We start from the raw sequence: 15,225 nt of genomic DNA on the forward strand, positions 1-15,225 counted from the left end.
AGGGGATGGCACGTGCAAAGGCCCTGGGCAGTGAGGGCGTGTGCTGGTGGTCAAAAGAGGCCATCTCTTCAGGGCAGATGGAGCTTGGGGAGGGCAGAGGGAGGAGAAGGGGCAGGACATGTAGGCAGGGTCAGACCCTGTGGGTCATGCTAAGGATTTTGGCCCTGGGAAGCTGGTGAAGTAGTTGAAGCAAGAAGTGACATGATCAGCTTATGTTTGGAAAACTCACCTTAGCTGTATGGGGAAGATGGCTTGGCACAGAAAGGAACGTGAGTGGGCAGACCAGTTAGGAGTCTTTGGGTAGAAGAGGATGGTGGCTTTTACTCACTGACAGAACAGACCTGAGAGCCTCCTTATCCAGTGCTCTTTTCATTAGACCACTCTGTCCTCTTCATGGAGGCATCAGGTGGGGCACCCACTACTCCTGCTACAATTATTGGGGGTCTTCTGTAGGCTCTATTCTAGACCATTTATGTATGTTGTTTCATACAACTCTATGAGGTAGGTACCCAAATTCCCATTTTACAGATGAGGAAGCTGAGGTACAGAGGGATTGTGTCACTGCTGAAGCTGATGCACCTTGGAGCCAGAATTTGAGTCAGGGCAGTTTGCCCCAGAGCTTGCACTGGAATCACTATGCCTTGCTGCCTCTCAGATCCGACTGTCCTGGCCAGCAGGTGGGCATTCCCAGAGAGCATGCCCATGGCCATCCTAGGGTGGGCTGCTCCTGGCTTCTTGCTTCTCTTTCTGTCAGCTACTCGTCACCATCCTGCAGGAGAAAAGAAGCTTGGTCTGACCTGTGATGCCCTTGGCAGAGCCAGGTAGATGATTATCCTGTACCTGGAGGCTCTTCAGCAAACTGGTAAGAGTTTAGCATCGTGCCAGCCTCCTTGCAAGAACTTAGACAGGAATGCTGTTTTGTAATTTCTGGGGAGGACCCTTGTTGAGAAGGGCCTCAAGTTCTGCTGTTGGCCCAGCTTGGCAGTAGCAGTAGCTAATGGCTCTGCAGAACCAACACTTTGATCTTTTAGAACCCCAGAAAGAACACAGATTCCATGGAAAACAGGTTCTAGGTGTCCTTGAGCTATTATTGTCATTATGATTTTTATTATAATAAATTGTTCTGAGTGGGAAGCTGGAGATGGGGCTGCTCCCACCTTGAGGCAGGGCAGCTATTGCGTGGGGAGACGGAGAGACACCTGGATGCCTTGTCTCCTCCCCTGACCCCCCAGGGTCTACATGGCAATATTGGAGGTCCCCCCTTCTTACCTTGCCGGACGGTCCTTTCAGGGCTGGTTTAAGCAGCACTGGGCAGGGGGCACTTTCTCCAGCGGGTACTGCTAAAATGCAGGTGTGTTTTTCAGAGGCTGTTGCCTTTTTCCAGTAGGACATTCTGCTGGACCAAGGTCTCCTCATGGCTAGGGACTGCCTGTTTTGTTGGCCCATGTTCCTAGCATGGCGTCTGTCATTTGATGGGCCTGCGGTAAATATTCATTGGCTTAGGCTAAGAAATGGCAAATTGGTTTCATTTCATATCTTACCTTTTGTCAGTTGGTAGTGGCTGCGTGGAACACTGGGGTTGAGAGAGATTTTGAGGCATCACCTGGGCCCAGCAGGAATGAAGGCTGTGAATGATTAGTGATGTCTGGCAGGGTGTGCTTGGGGTACATTAATTAGCTATTGCTGCATAACAAAGTACCCCAAAACTTAGTGCCTTAAAACAACAGACATCTGATATCTTACAGTTTCTGCCGGTCAGGAATTTGGGAGTGGCTTACTGGATAGCTTTGGCTCAGTCTCTTCATGAGGTTCTAGTTGAGATGTTAGCTGGGGTAGAGTCATCTGAAGGCCTGAGTGGAGAGGGAGGAGCTGCTTCCAAGATGGCCCACTGTTGGCAGGAGGCCTCGGTTCCTTACCACATGGACGTCTCCACAGGTTGCTTGAGTGTCCTCATGACATGGCAACTTGCTTCCTCCTGAACAAGCATTCCAAGAGACAAAGCAAGGAGGACATCTTGGTGACAGTCTTGGAAATTGGACACTGTCACTTCCTCCATGTGCTATTTGAGTGGGTCATTAAGTCCAGCCTCTACTTGAGGGGCAGGAATTGCAGCAAAATGGGGTATCAGCTGATAGGGTGACTGTGAGATGTAGGGCTTCCTGGTGCTGAGAGGGGGGATGGATTTTCTGCCCAAGGCAGACATCAGACATCAGTGTTTTTGCAGAGTCCTAGCCGGCTAGAGCTCTATTGTCTGCCTCAGACTGGGGTGGGTACGGTTCACTCCAGCCACTTCATTAGCACGGGGACTTGTCCTTCTCCCCATCAGGCAGCAGTGGATGGCTGCTGGCACCCAGCCAGGTGTGGGGCGGGCCATCTCAAGACCTTGAGAGCCAGATGTTGTTTGCTGCTGATGCCATGGTAACCTGCTCAGGTGCCCTGGGCAGCCTTCCTGGCTCCTAAGTGGGAACTGCCTGGCCTTGGCATCAAGGCCTGGATTTGCTTCTGTCTTCATCCGGAGCTGGCCAGTTCAGGGTTTGCTGGATTTGTTAGCATTATCTTTTGGTGATGTAGTTTCTGAATCCAGAATATGTCTGATGTGAATGAGTATGGGGACAACAGGATAGAGTATTTGAAATTGGACCATCTTGGAAAATCTGGGACATCCCCCATCTTGTGACTGACGGGCCAGTCCCCATGAGGCTGGGGCTGCCTGGGCTGCAGGCTCTGGTGGGGCTGGCTAAGAGACCCAAGTGAAACTCCCCCCAGGGGTCATATTGAGGCTTCTCTAGAAGATCCTGACTTCCTGCCTCCTTATTTTGGGCTGAATGAGGACCTGGCCAGTGCTTGGCTGCTTAATGTGGCACTTTGGAAACATTGCCTGGTAACCTGGCTTTATGGGAATCCTCCTGGTTGATTTTCTGGAGGGTCTCTCATTCTGCCCAGTACTAGGGCATCATGTCACGTGGTCTCTTGATTCTTGGACCCCAGCTGAAGGCAGTCTGCTGACATTTTTTTTTCTTCCTGTTTTATTGAGGTATAATTGACATCCATCACTGTATTAGTTTAAGGTGTACAGCGTGATGGTTTGACTTACATATATTGTGAAATGATTACTGCAGTAAATTTAGTTCACATCCATCATCTCATATAGACGTGCTGAAGTCTTAACCTGAGCCCCTGGTCAGCTAAGCCCCTAGGAGGTGACACGTTTCTTCTTGCCCTTCTGATGTTCATAAACTCCCCACCCCTTACACACACACACACCCAGACCATACAAAGCTAGAGAAACTTTTCCCCTGATTATTTTTCCTTTTCCAGACAGGGACATCGATATATTTGAATCATGGGCTGACAGTAATTAAAAAGCACATAACGTCATTTTAAAATGTAGTTGTTTTAGTTAATTGATTTTGCCGCCAGACCCAGAGGGAGAAAAAAAAGAACAGGGGAAAGAAAGCCTTAGAAGGGGAGAGAGGTTTCTGCGAGTGACTGGAGGCAGCTGAGGGCCCTGCTTGAATCTAATTGCTGCAAATGCTGCAGTTTGTTTCTGCTAATGGTTTTCTGCTAAAGGTCTGGGGGATGAGGCCTGATTGGAGGGGGGTGACGTTTGTTTCAGCTGCACGAGGGGTAAAATTCTGCTTTCGGGACAGGGTCTATTTTTCCTTACTCTCTATCAGCATAAAGTACTTCCAGCGAACACTTTGAATCAAGGTTCCATTTAGAGATACTTTATTCATATTTAATTACAGCCTGTAGCCCCAATCTTTAATTACGGTTCTTTATAAGCCGGCTAGGAACATTCACTAGCAATCAATAATTGTGTGTGTGTGTTGTGTGTGAGTGTGTGTAAGCACAGGAGGGTGTGGGTGTCTGACGTGCTTACTGATAATGGGGAAGAGGATGGCTGCAGGGGCACCCCGGAGGTGGTGGGCGTGCATGGGTGGGGTGGGGTGGGCGGGATATCTGCCCAACAGGTTCCCTGGGCCGAGTGAGTAGTGCATCCTCACTTGCCATGCCTCTTTGCTTCCATTGGTCAAATTGAGGATTTGGGCAAGTCCTTAACAGCTGGGCCTTGTGCAGGGTGCTGAATGGGCACCTGGGCTTTGGTGGTATCTTGGGACCCCCCCGACCCCTGGTGGGAGCAGGGAACTGTGGGAGGCCCCTCTCCCCATTCCCTGGGGATATGGGGGACCAGTCTTCCTCTTACCCTGAAGATTGGGATATGCTTGCCTTGGCGCGTTCCTCCCCCTGCACCCCCCCCCCCGCCCCCTGCAGCGCTCCTGGCAGCTGTTCCTGCCACACAGCCCTAGTGATGCCATGTCACTCTTCAGTTGCAGTGACTCTGCAGCGTCCCTGCAATGACTCTGACTTGAAGACTGGTTGTCCTTCTCAGAGAACGAGCAAGTGTTCCCAGGGAGCCAGGCGGAGGCTTGGGGTGGGAGTGGGGTCAGATGACCCCCAGGTCCCCTCGCCCATCCTAGCTGCCGGAGGTGAGGGTCTGAGTTCACAGCTTTTCTCCAGAAAACATTCTCCTTGGTGCTCCTTCAGGAATCACCAGAGGCTTTCCAAGGAAGTGGTGTTGATCTCATTATGTAACGGACAGGAATGTTGCTGAAGTTCCATCTCCCTTCGGTTCCTGGATCCCAGTCCCAGCAAGAGGGTGGGGAGGAAATGGAACTCTCACGTACTGGCCTCTTGGGGGTACCGGGCCCCTGCTGGGGCCTGAGAACACACTGCGTCTGTCAGAGCCCCTTCAGTTGTGTGTGACAGAAAACTCAAACTACCTTCAGCACAGAAAGATATTATAGGGTGGGCATCCAGGCATGGCTAGACCCAGGGGCTCAGCCATTGTGACCAGGATTCACTCTCTCTCTTGGCTCTGCTTTCCTCTTTGTTGCTACTGTGTGACCCCTGGTAGCTCCAGGCTTCAAGTTCAATATTCAGCTTCAAGTTGAGCAGAAAGAAAGAAAAGCACTTCTACAGTTCAAGCAAAAGTAAAACAGTTGAGTCTGATTGGACCAGTTGGGTCACGTGTCAATCTCTGATGTAATCAGTGTGGCCTGAGGTACCCGGGGTTCTGATTGATCACGCCAGGGTCTCACCCCACTCTGGAGTAACAGGTGGAGTCCACCTAGGTAAATCCCACTCGTGACATGGGCTTTTATGTTTGAGGCCTTTGGAATAGTAGCAGTGTGGGAGCAGGATGGTCCAGCCATTTCAAAAGGAGGAAAGAGCGGATACAATCCCTCTCCAATAGAAAGAACAGTGGATTCAGTCCTTCAACAAATATTTGTTTAGCACTGACTAGTTCCAGTCCTGTTCTAAGTGTAGGGAAGTCAGCAGCAAACAAAACAGAAAAAAATTGCTGCCTATTTGGAACTGATGTTCTAACGCGTTATAGGGCTGATGGCCCTTTCGTTCTTAGTCTAAGCCCAGGTCCAGGATAAAGGGTTCTTGTGTGGAGAGACCCAGGGTGATTCAGGGGGATGATGTGGGAAGAATCTGGCCCTTAGGGAGCCCAGAACTCACGAGGGAGGGAAAAAGGCAAGTTGGGGAAGGGGGCAATAGGAGGGGTACAAATAAAAACCCAATAAGGAAGAAGGGGGACGGGAAGCCAATCTGTACCCATCTCCTGTGACAGAAAAGGGTCGGCCCCTCCCGTGTTGCCTGGACCTTTGGTCCCCGCAGGATGTTGATAAATGGCATGGAGTTAGTGAAAGCCACCAAAATGATGACAGGACTGGAGGGAGTGATTTATGAGATGAGATTAGCAAAGTGATGGTGCAGCCTAGCAAACAAAGGGATGGGGTGGTGGCCGTGGGTCGTGTGACCTCTGAAGTCCAAGGAGAGGAGGGGGGGCTGAGGGGTAGGATGGAGTGGCTGCTGCAGGAGGGGGACAAAGAGAGGCAGCAGGGGCACGGACTGAGCGGACCTCAGCGTGAGAGCCTGGGCGGTGTGAGGAGGAGGGGAGGCGTGTGGCGTACATATACACATTTGCGTGTGTGTGTGTGTGTGTATGTGTGTGAGAATGTCTGCCCTTTCCAGAATTGTGAGGCTATACAGGGAATTCAAGAAATGGAGGGGGGCGCTTCCCTGGTGGCGCAGTGGTTGAGAATCTGCCTGCCAATGCAGGGGACACGGGTTCGATCCCTGGTCTGGGAAGATCCCACATGCCGCGGAGCAACTAGGCCCGTGAGCCACAATTACTGAGCCTGCGCATCTGGAGCCTGTGCTCCGCAACAAGAGAGGCCGCGATAGTGAGAGGCCCGCTCACTGCGATGAAGAGCGGCCCCCGCTTGCCACAACTAGAGAAAGCCCTCGCACAGAAACGAAGACCCAACTCAGCCATAAATAAATAAATAAATAAATTAATTAATTAAAAAAAAAGAAATGGAGGGGATGAGAATTTCAGGCCTGGACAATTTTGCAAAAGGCTTTTGGGGCCCTCCTTCCCATCTGGTAGAATATTCATATCTGGACCATTTATCTGACCACTCAAGTCAGACAGACTTTTTCCTTCAGGAGAACTGGAATGGCATTTCTAAGAGGGAAGGAGGGAAGGAAGAAGGGAAGAGAAGATGGAAGAGTAAGGGGTATATGTTCCATTTCCTAGAGAAAGTGAGGCACAGAAGGGGCAGGGATCTGCCCAAGGTACGTGGGGCGGCATCACACATGAAGACCGAAAGCAGGGCTCTGGTGTGCAGAGATCTCTGCCAGGTGGCTGGGTCAAGAGTGGACTTGGGGACCCACGTTGAGGCTCAGGCAGCAACAAGTGGTAACTGTTGGGTTTGGAGCCTCTAGCCTGGGCTTCCTTGAGCTTTCCAGATTGGCGGGGTTGGAACATCTTCCATCTGATCCCCGGGCGTGGGCTGCCCTGGGCCCAGGTTCTGTTAACTTTTGATCATATCCATATGTGGGAGCCTCGGAGACACAATGGTGGGTAATTAAATGGATGGATGTTGCACGGTTCTGAACACTTGAGATGGCACTTTTTTGGCTTTAAATGGAGGTGCTCAGGGTACCCATGCACAGGTATGAGACCCACCCTCCACGTGTGTTTTCTGTCTCACTCCCTGCACGTGGCTGGTGTGAATTTCCATGGCAGTAAAGGGCCCAGGCAAAGCAACTGATAGAGGAGAAAATCTGTCTTGGGGGCACTGGGCAGTGCTGGCCCTGGGCCATCCTCCTGGCCCCTCTCACTGAATCGAGTCATCTTAATTGCTCTGTCCTCTCTCCACTCTTGACAGATTCATGATTTGTTCATGAGCTTTGACGACACCCCTCTGGGAGCTGCCTCCCTGGCCCAGGTCCACAAGGCGGTGCTGCATGATGGGCGGACGGTGGCCGTGAAGGTCCAGCACCCAAAGGTGCAGGCTCAGAGCTCAAAGGACATTCTTCTGATGGAGGTGAGAGCCTTCCACCTTCCCCTTCCTTCAAACTCATTCTACATTTCCCTGGGATCCAGGCAGTCCCAGTGAAACTGGTTCAAGATCTATAGTTTGGAGTGTGTGTGGCCCTTTGAGCAGCAGAGTGAAAGAGGAGAGCTTGAGACCACAAAGGTGTCATGACAGCGCTGTGACCAGGGGACCCATGGCAGGGTTGCTTGATTTTTGATTCATTCCTGGGAACTGTCTGTGGGTGGTCTCAGAACACGGTGGGCAGCTGCCGGGGCCAAGGAGACCTCAGGGGGATATTGTAGAAATGAGATGACCCACAAGTGATTTCCTTGGGGGTAGAAAAAGTTACTTCCTAACTTGTTAAATTATAACAAAAGAGAGCATGTGGTCAATCAGGGGATATGGAAATGACAGGCAGATCACATAGAAATATTTATGCAGGTTGCATATTTGCTTCCCTGATATTTTGTTTTGAATGAACAAAACGTGTATGCTCTAAAATGACCCTGGGACAGCTGTAGTGGGGACTGTGCCTCTGGACTTTTCTAGCTCCACGCCTGGAGCAAGGAAAAAGGGTGAGCGGCCAGGGCTTGGGCGGTAGCCAGCACCCCCAGTGGAGGTCAGCAGTCTGCCTACCCTGCCAGCTTGTCCCGCTCCTTCCTTTTCTCTTTCCCTTTCCTTGGTTCCCTTTCCTCACCTTGGACACGTAGTTTATTCTTTCAGCTCACTTTGACTAAACTTAACACAGACATAGGACACAAGAGTGAGTGACCTGCATCTTCGTCTTCAGGGCAGCTCCCCATTTAGTGGAGCAGACAGGCTTGTACACAGAACAGCCCTTGACTATGAGCTCCGTCAAGGGGGTGTTTGCAGAGTGCCGTGGAGCCCTGTGCCTGGACCGTTGCGGGCATCAGGGGGGCTTCACCAAGGCACCCACGAGACCGCCGGGCAGGGGAAGCATGACCCAGCCTGTGCGAAGGCCCTGAGTCTTAGGGGAGCAGGGTGTGCTTGGAGAGCTTCAGCTGGTTCAGATGGAACGAGCTGGGCGTGGGTGCAGATGAGGCTGGGAAGGTAGGCAGGACAGAACATGAAGGGCCTTGTATTCCAGGCTCAGGCGCAGAATGGTATACATAGGAAGTACGTATTTACTGTGGAACCGAGCAGATCTGATTTTCTTCTGTAGTCAGTGGGGAACCATTTAAGAATTTTAATCAGGGGAATGTCGTGATCAGATGTGCCTTAGAAATAAATGTCTGTTGACAGTCTGGAGGATGTATTGGAAGGCAGAAAGACTGTAGCCAGGGAGACTAACTGAGGGGCTGCAGCCTTGGTCTGAGAGAGAAATGATGATGTGAACCAAGGCAGTGTAATGGGGGTGGAGGAGAGGCATGGATTCACAGGGTGGAATCGTCAGGACTTTGTGACCAGCTTTACGTGGGGTGGGGGAAAATACTGGTATGAATGAAAATGAAAACGAATTGTAAGCTTCTGGCTTAAATGATTAAATTTAGGTGCCTTTAACGATGTGTATCAGTCGGGATTCAGTTGGGGGGGAAAAAAGAACTTGCTCTAGGTATTTCAGAGGGAATTTAAAACAGAACATGGGGTTCACAGGGGATGGAATTGCTGAGAAGCCAAGTGGAATGGTGAGATAGTCACCAATAGCAGGAAGCCACTGCCACCCTCCAGGTGGAGGGACAAGGAGGAGAGGTGGTTCCCCGGAGCCCAGGTGCTGGGGCCACCTGAGGGGAGTGGATCCCAGACCTCGGGCCTGTCACCTGGGGTTTGAGCCACAGATGCTGTTTGAGGCATGCTGTTTGAGGTGTTTCACCTCCTCCTGTTCCCCCCCGCCCACCCCCCGGATTCCACCAAACCTAGCTGGAAGCCGGTTGGCAAGGGAGCCTGGAGAATGTAGTTTCTTCTGAGATTAAGGGGGTGAGCTGGATGTCAGAGCAAGTGGAGCGGGTGATGGAGCAACTATGTTCTGTAAGACATTGCCGTCAGTAGTTTTAGATCAGGATCTCTCTGTCGGTCTGCAGTTCAGGCTGGAAATACAGATTCTGGATTTATCAGCAAGGAGACTCATGGGAGCCGAATCTGGGGCAGTAGCTGAGATGACTTAGATTAGCTGTATAGAGTAAAAATAAAAGGAGGGGGCAAAGAAAGAACGGTGAGGAGCATCATCTGGGGAGTGTGCCCAGGAGGATGAGTTCCTGAGGGAACTAAGAGGGCATGGTCAGAGGGATTAGAGGAGAACCAGGACTGAGCAGCTACATCCAATGAAAACAATGTAAAGAAGAGAGCACTGTCGGTTATCTAGCATCCCAACTGATACAGCCACTAGTCTGCGTGATGAGCCACCTCAAAACGTAGTGGCTTAAAACGCCAGTCGTGTGTTTTGCTCACGGCTCTGCAATCTGGGCAGGGGGTGGTAGAGAGACTCATCTCTGTTTTATGTGGCTCCAGCTGGGGTGGCTTAACTGCAACAGGAGGACCCACTCACACGGCTGGCAAGTGGGTTCTGGCTGTTGGCTGGGCGCTCAGCCGGGGCTGTGGGTCAGGGCCTTAGATCCTCACCAAGGCCTCTCCAAGGCTGGTTGGGCTTCCTCACAGCATGGTGGCTGGGTTCGAAGAGGGAGCGTCCCAAGAGAATAAGGCTGAAAGCACATCATAGTTTTATGACCTAACCGTGGCAGTCACGCAGGTTACTTCTTCCTTACTTTATTGGTAAGAGCAAGAGTCACAAAGTCCCCCTTGGTTTAAGAGGCAGGGAAACAGACTCTACCTCTGGATGGGGGAGTGGCACGGTTCCAGAAGAGCATTAGAGTGGGAGGTATTGTTGCAGCCATTTTGGAGAATCTAGTCTGTCAGAATTACTTCATGTTGTCAAATGCAACATAAATTCGTAAAGCTCTGAAAAGAGTATTTTGGATTTGGCGACTTAGAGTTCTTGGGAAGAGCAGGGAGAGTGGGGTGAGTGGGGTGGAAGAGAACTGAGGCCTCAGGGAGCAGAGACGGTTAATGTAGACTACTCTTTTCATGTTTAGCCGTGGACGGTGGGGGAGGGTGAGCGTAGTGGTTAGAGCAGAGCACAGGATTAGCGGCGGGGACCTGGGGCAGGCTGTAGCTGATGGGGAAGGGGCAGCGGAGTTGGGGACTTGGAGATTTAGGAGAGAGAAGTAACTGATAGATCTGGTTTAGGAGGAGGAGCCTGGAGGGATTGGGCTCCAAGGACACAGGTGGAAACATCAGGCTTTGGCAGCCTTTGTTTGAGGCTAGAGGAAGGTAGTAAGGCTGGGTACAGATGAGTGAGTGGGGCAGAGGGGGAAGGTGGGGAAAGTGGACAGCTGAGTTGTACCAGCCTGATAGCCTCTATTTTTTTCTCTGAAGTAGGAGGTAAGACCATCTGCTGAGAAAGAGGGGGTAGGAGGTGGCATGGAGGCTTGAGCGGGGAGATGAAGGTTTGGAATATTGCCGGGTGCAGTGGGAAAGGGAGCTGACCGGGGCTCGGGGGCGGGGTTGCTGAGTGGCACGGGGCAGCCACCTGGAAACCTTAGTTTTCTGACGTTTTCTGAAGCATCAGTCAGTAGCTATGGAACAGCCATAGATGCAAGTGCACCGCGAGTCTCGGAGGGTCCCTGGGTGTCCTGGGACCCGGCAGCCACGCCTGCATTAGCTGGGAACCTGTCTCTGCCCGGCGGTGCCAGCAGACCCACTGGGGCTGGGAGGACAGGTGACATCTTGCCTCTCTTTTCTCTGCTCAGAGCCTCACTGCTCCCTAAGTAATGGTGGCCGTAAGGTCAATATCAATAATAGCAGTGATAAAGATTTGGCATCTTCCTCCCTGAGATAAGCATCAGATGCTTGTCGTGGAAATTACCAGCCCTGTGACTGCGTGCAGAGCACAGAGCGGCTCCTTCGCAGTGGTTGGGGCTGGGATCGCGAGGCAGATCGGAGAGCCGCGCTCACAGCCTTCAGGAGAGAAGCTGGAAATGAGGCCTGAGGTCACCACCTCCACGCACCGTCCGCGTTAGCAGCAGCACAGAGTGGTACTGCCTTGTCCCTGGGCTTGGCCTCTGGTGGGAAAAAGTCCCGTCTGGTCACCCTTCTCTGCTTTACAACTAAGAGGTGCCAACTGGCAGCTCATTTTGTTTGATATTTGAAATGAGTATTACTATTTTTTTCTGAGTCCAGACCTAAATGGTGACTTGATTTTAGGAATGACACGTGCTCCAGTGTGCTTGGTAGGAAAAAAATGATTTCTAGGAGGCATTAGGGCTATTGTACCCACCAGAAACTTAGAGACAGAGGGGAGGCAAAGCTACTTTTCTGCAGAGCCTTCTGGTGTTTCTTTTCATGCCAATTCCAGGTATTGTGTGTCCTCATGCTTCTCTCCCACTGCCCACTATTGTCTCTCTCTCATCTCCAACCCTGTGATTGATCACAGCCTGTTCTTGAGAGAAAGAAAACCTGATTAAAGTAGTTCATACTAAGGAGAGAGTGGCTAATAGGCTTAACCTCTGGATATTTGCAGTTTAAGAAGTGGACTTGTAAATCCAAACACGTATCTGCTGTAAGGATAGAGGTTTGCAGGAATGCGACTTTTGAGAATAAGGAGGTGGGGGCTACTAGCTATATCAGTTAGTATGCTTTTAACTGCATGTATCAGGAAATCCAACTAAAAGTGGTATAAATAATAGTAACCTATATTATCTTACATTACAAGACATCTGGAAATAGGGTCAGCTGTTTCAAGGTTGACTAATCTATCACTTCTTTGTAGTTTTTAAGGACCTAGGTTCTTTATGTCTTCCACTCTGCCAGCTCAGCTTCCTGGTGTGTCCTTCTAAGGTAGTGCCCCTCATAGCCACAAAACAGCTGCGGGGTTCCTGCTATTACAAGTAGATGACGTCCAGATGCTAGAGAGGGCCTGTTTCTTCCCTCATATTAAAAAGTAGCCCCTTAATAGAATTCCTTTCAGTTTTCATTGGCCAGAAGCAGGCCCACATCCCCAAGCCTGAATCAGTCTTGGCAAGAGGATTGGGACCACTTTGATTGGCTTAGACCAATCATGATTTGCCTTCTCAGGCTAAGGCCTGCCTTCCTTGAAGGACAAGAAAGATGCAGAAAATTGAGGTTCTGTTAGCCAGGAAGTTGGCACCCAATAGCATGTGCCACCCTGGTGCTTTGTGTCTCCTCCTCTTGGGGAAGGGGATGGTCTCGGTGATAGCTGTTGACCAGTGCTAGAGAAACAGAGACTGACTCTCAGTAAATGGTGATGAACCTGATGGTGTCGGTGACTTTGCACAAAAGAGAAAGGCACGGCCAAGGGTGTTTTCAGCTTTGTCATTATCACCTGATATTGTCCCTTTAATAGTTGGGGCAACTCTACTTCTAGATGCACGACCAGTGACTCTTATTGATTTGAGTGGCTGTCCAGAGCCAGACTAATTGGGCCCAGAGATTGGAACAGTGATTCAGCAGCAAGGGGAGAACTGACAAGGCAGAGTCTGTCTGCTGGCGGGCTGGCTTTGCAGCAGTTCTTGCCTGCCCACGATAGCAGGGAGCTTAGCAGGCCAGGTCTCACTGCCACGCTCACCATTTGAGAACAGGGTAGGACTCAGTTGACCCATGAGGCAGTAGTAAGACCATCATTCCCAGGTCCCAATAGCACTATCCTGTATCACTCCCTGTTATCTCTTAAGCTTCTGAAATTGATGATGAACACCCCCGTGCTCTATCACCCCCTAAAGAATCTAACTCATGGCCGGGCGCCCTGCCCTTCATGTACCACCTGTCCCCAAGGTGCTCTGCAGCACTAGGGTAGAACTCTCTGATCTGAGCACCAGAATCCCATCCACCATTTGATGTCATCCAGCCCATACCAAGGGACTCTAAAAGTAAAGACCTGTGACAGTTATGTTTTTGATTTTTTTTGAACAACATTTTCAATGCATGCTGTCTGTCATCTTGTTTCTTTTCTGAATGTGTTGATTGAACAGTGGGTGGCTAGGTAATGTTTGTGTCGGCACAGAATCCAACAGCTGATTTTATTTTTTTTTTAAATACATTTTTTAAAGCCCCAGAGATGTAGACCATCCCATGGAAACTTCTCTTCACCCTGTAATTCTGCTTTCTAAAAAGTAGGCACTTTAATAACTTATGAGAACAAAGATAAACCCCATGAATGGTAAGCTATTTACATCACTCTGAACTGATTCTCGATCCTTGTCGAACATCCATTTTTACCAGTTCAGATCCGTGTAGGCGTTCTATTTAGTGTCCTGTTTTTCCATAGAACATTATTTCTTTTATAATATATAGTAACTTGATAGCAGTAACTCGAATTTCAGTTGCATTTTACAGTTTACAAAGCTCTTTTTATGCCTTACCTCAAGCTTCCTGTTGTATTGTCCTGTATTGTATTGCCTGAGACAGGGCTGCATAAAGAAAGAAGTGAAAAAAAAAAAACAAACCAACACGTGGGTCCAAGTCCTGCATTTGAAATTAAAAGCTATGTGACCTTGAGAAATGCTTTAACCTCTTGGATCTGATTCCCTTCTCTGTGAAATGGGCAAGAAGAGGAAGAAATGAGAGCATGTATATAAAGTGCCTCAGCGCAGTGCCTATGCCTGGATAATAAATCCCTTTTTTTTTTTTTTTTTTTTTTGCTATTATAAATAGCAGTCACTAGTTTTCAAACTTTTATGTGACTCTCAATTTTTCCATTACATTTCTGTGTGGCTCATAGGAGAATGATTTCATTATTCTACCTTGAAGGAAGTATTAATTGTTGAATATACCTTGATTGATTAACAAGACTCCAAATCAAGTAGAATATTCTCAGGCATCTTAAAACTGTGGTTCCCCAAAATTCAGAGGTAGTCCTTTCTCCACCAAAATCTTAGAGGCATAAAAACTTAATGCATTTGGGTAATGCACATGTGAACATATAATTATTTCTGGGGAGAGGGCAAACCTTTTGGAATGTTCATTTATTCATTCACTCATTCATTCATGTGAATATTCAGCAAACATCTGCTGGTTATTGAGTACATGCTAGGCACTGGTGGAAAATTGGCTGCTGGAAGAATTTTATGGAGAAGATAAATTTGGGAGAAAAATCAAAAAGTCAAATTGATAACAACACCTGTTTTATTTTCGTTGGTTGCATCTGTTGTCAAAAAAGAAAAACTTGAATCTACTTAGGGCAGGCTCTTAAGAAGGGAATTGAATAAAAACAGAAGGTGAAACTGAGGAGTTTTATTTTATTTTCCCAAGCCAAGAAAAGTCTAAAGTGACAGCAGCCCAAACCGTTTTAGACTTGGACCAGACAACTTTTAACCTGACCCCTCTCTCCACCCACTGTGAAGTTCAAGGGGTTGATAACCCCCCTGAATTATGTACAAAATTATGGGAGTATTTACATTTTCTGGGCTTCATAGCTGGCATCAAAATTTCAAATTGGTGACTTCCTATAAAGGGGATGGTGTCCTATAAAGCTAAGAACCCCTGACTTCCATTCAAACAGACCCTCTCATTTTAAAGTAACCAAGGAAGTGACAGGCCAACCACCACAGAATGCTTTTGAGACCAGTTTTATGAGTAGTGCAAAGTTTTTTGGGTTATGAATTAGTTTACTAATTAGTTATTAGCAATTAATATCAATCAATAAAGTCTTTGGCTGCTTTTATGATTCATGACATTAAGTATTAATAATAATCAATAGTACTAGTAATGACTAATCACATAATTGATTAGTAACAGAAGAGTCTTTAAAGTGCCTTTCAGTACTGTTTGGATGTAAATGATAATTAAAAATTTCACA

The 15,225-nt window shown here is 48.9% G+C and overlaps 1 protein-coding gene across 2 annotated transcripts in view; it reads left to right on the plus strand.

Moving 5' to 3' along the window:
* Positions 1-15,225, plus strand: part of ADCK1 (aarF domain containing kinase 1) — a 109,337-nt gene that overhangs the window by 62,651 nt on the left and 31,461 nt on the right. For both annotated transcript variants that reach the window (XR_009007781.1, XM_007184542.2), the window contains exon 5: positions 7,248-7,406. Coding sequence is in view for 1 of the 2 variants with exons in the window: in XM_007184542.2 (XP_007184604.1) it covers positions 7,248-7,406 (159 nt within the window). In the remaining variant the exon portion in view is untranslated. The remainder of the gene's footprint in view (positions 1-7,247; positions 7,407-15,225) is intronic.

Source organism: Balaenoptera acutorostrata, chromosome 3, assembly GCF_949987535.1.
Source record: "Balaenoptera acutorostrata chromosome 3, mBalAcu1.1, whole genome shotgun sequence".
Classification (NCBI taxonomy): Eukaryota; Metazoa; Chordata; class Mammalia; order Artiodactyla; family Balaenopteridae; genus Balaenoptera; species Balaenoptera acutorostrata.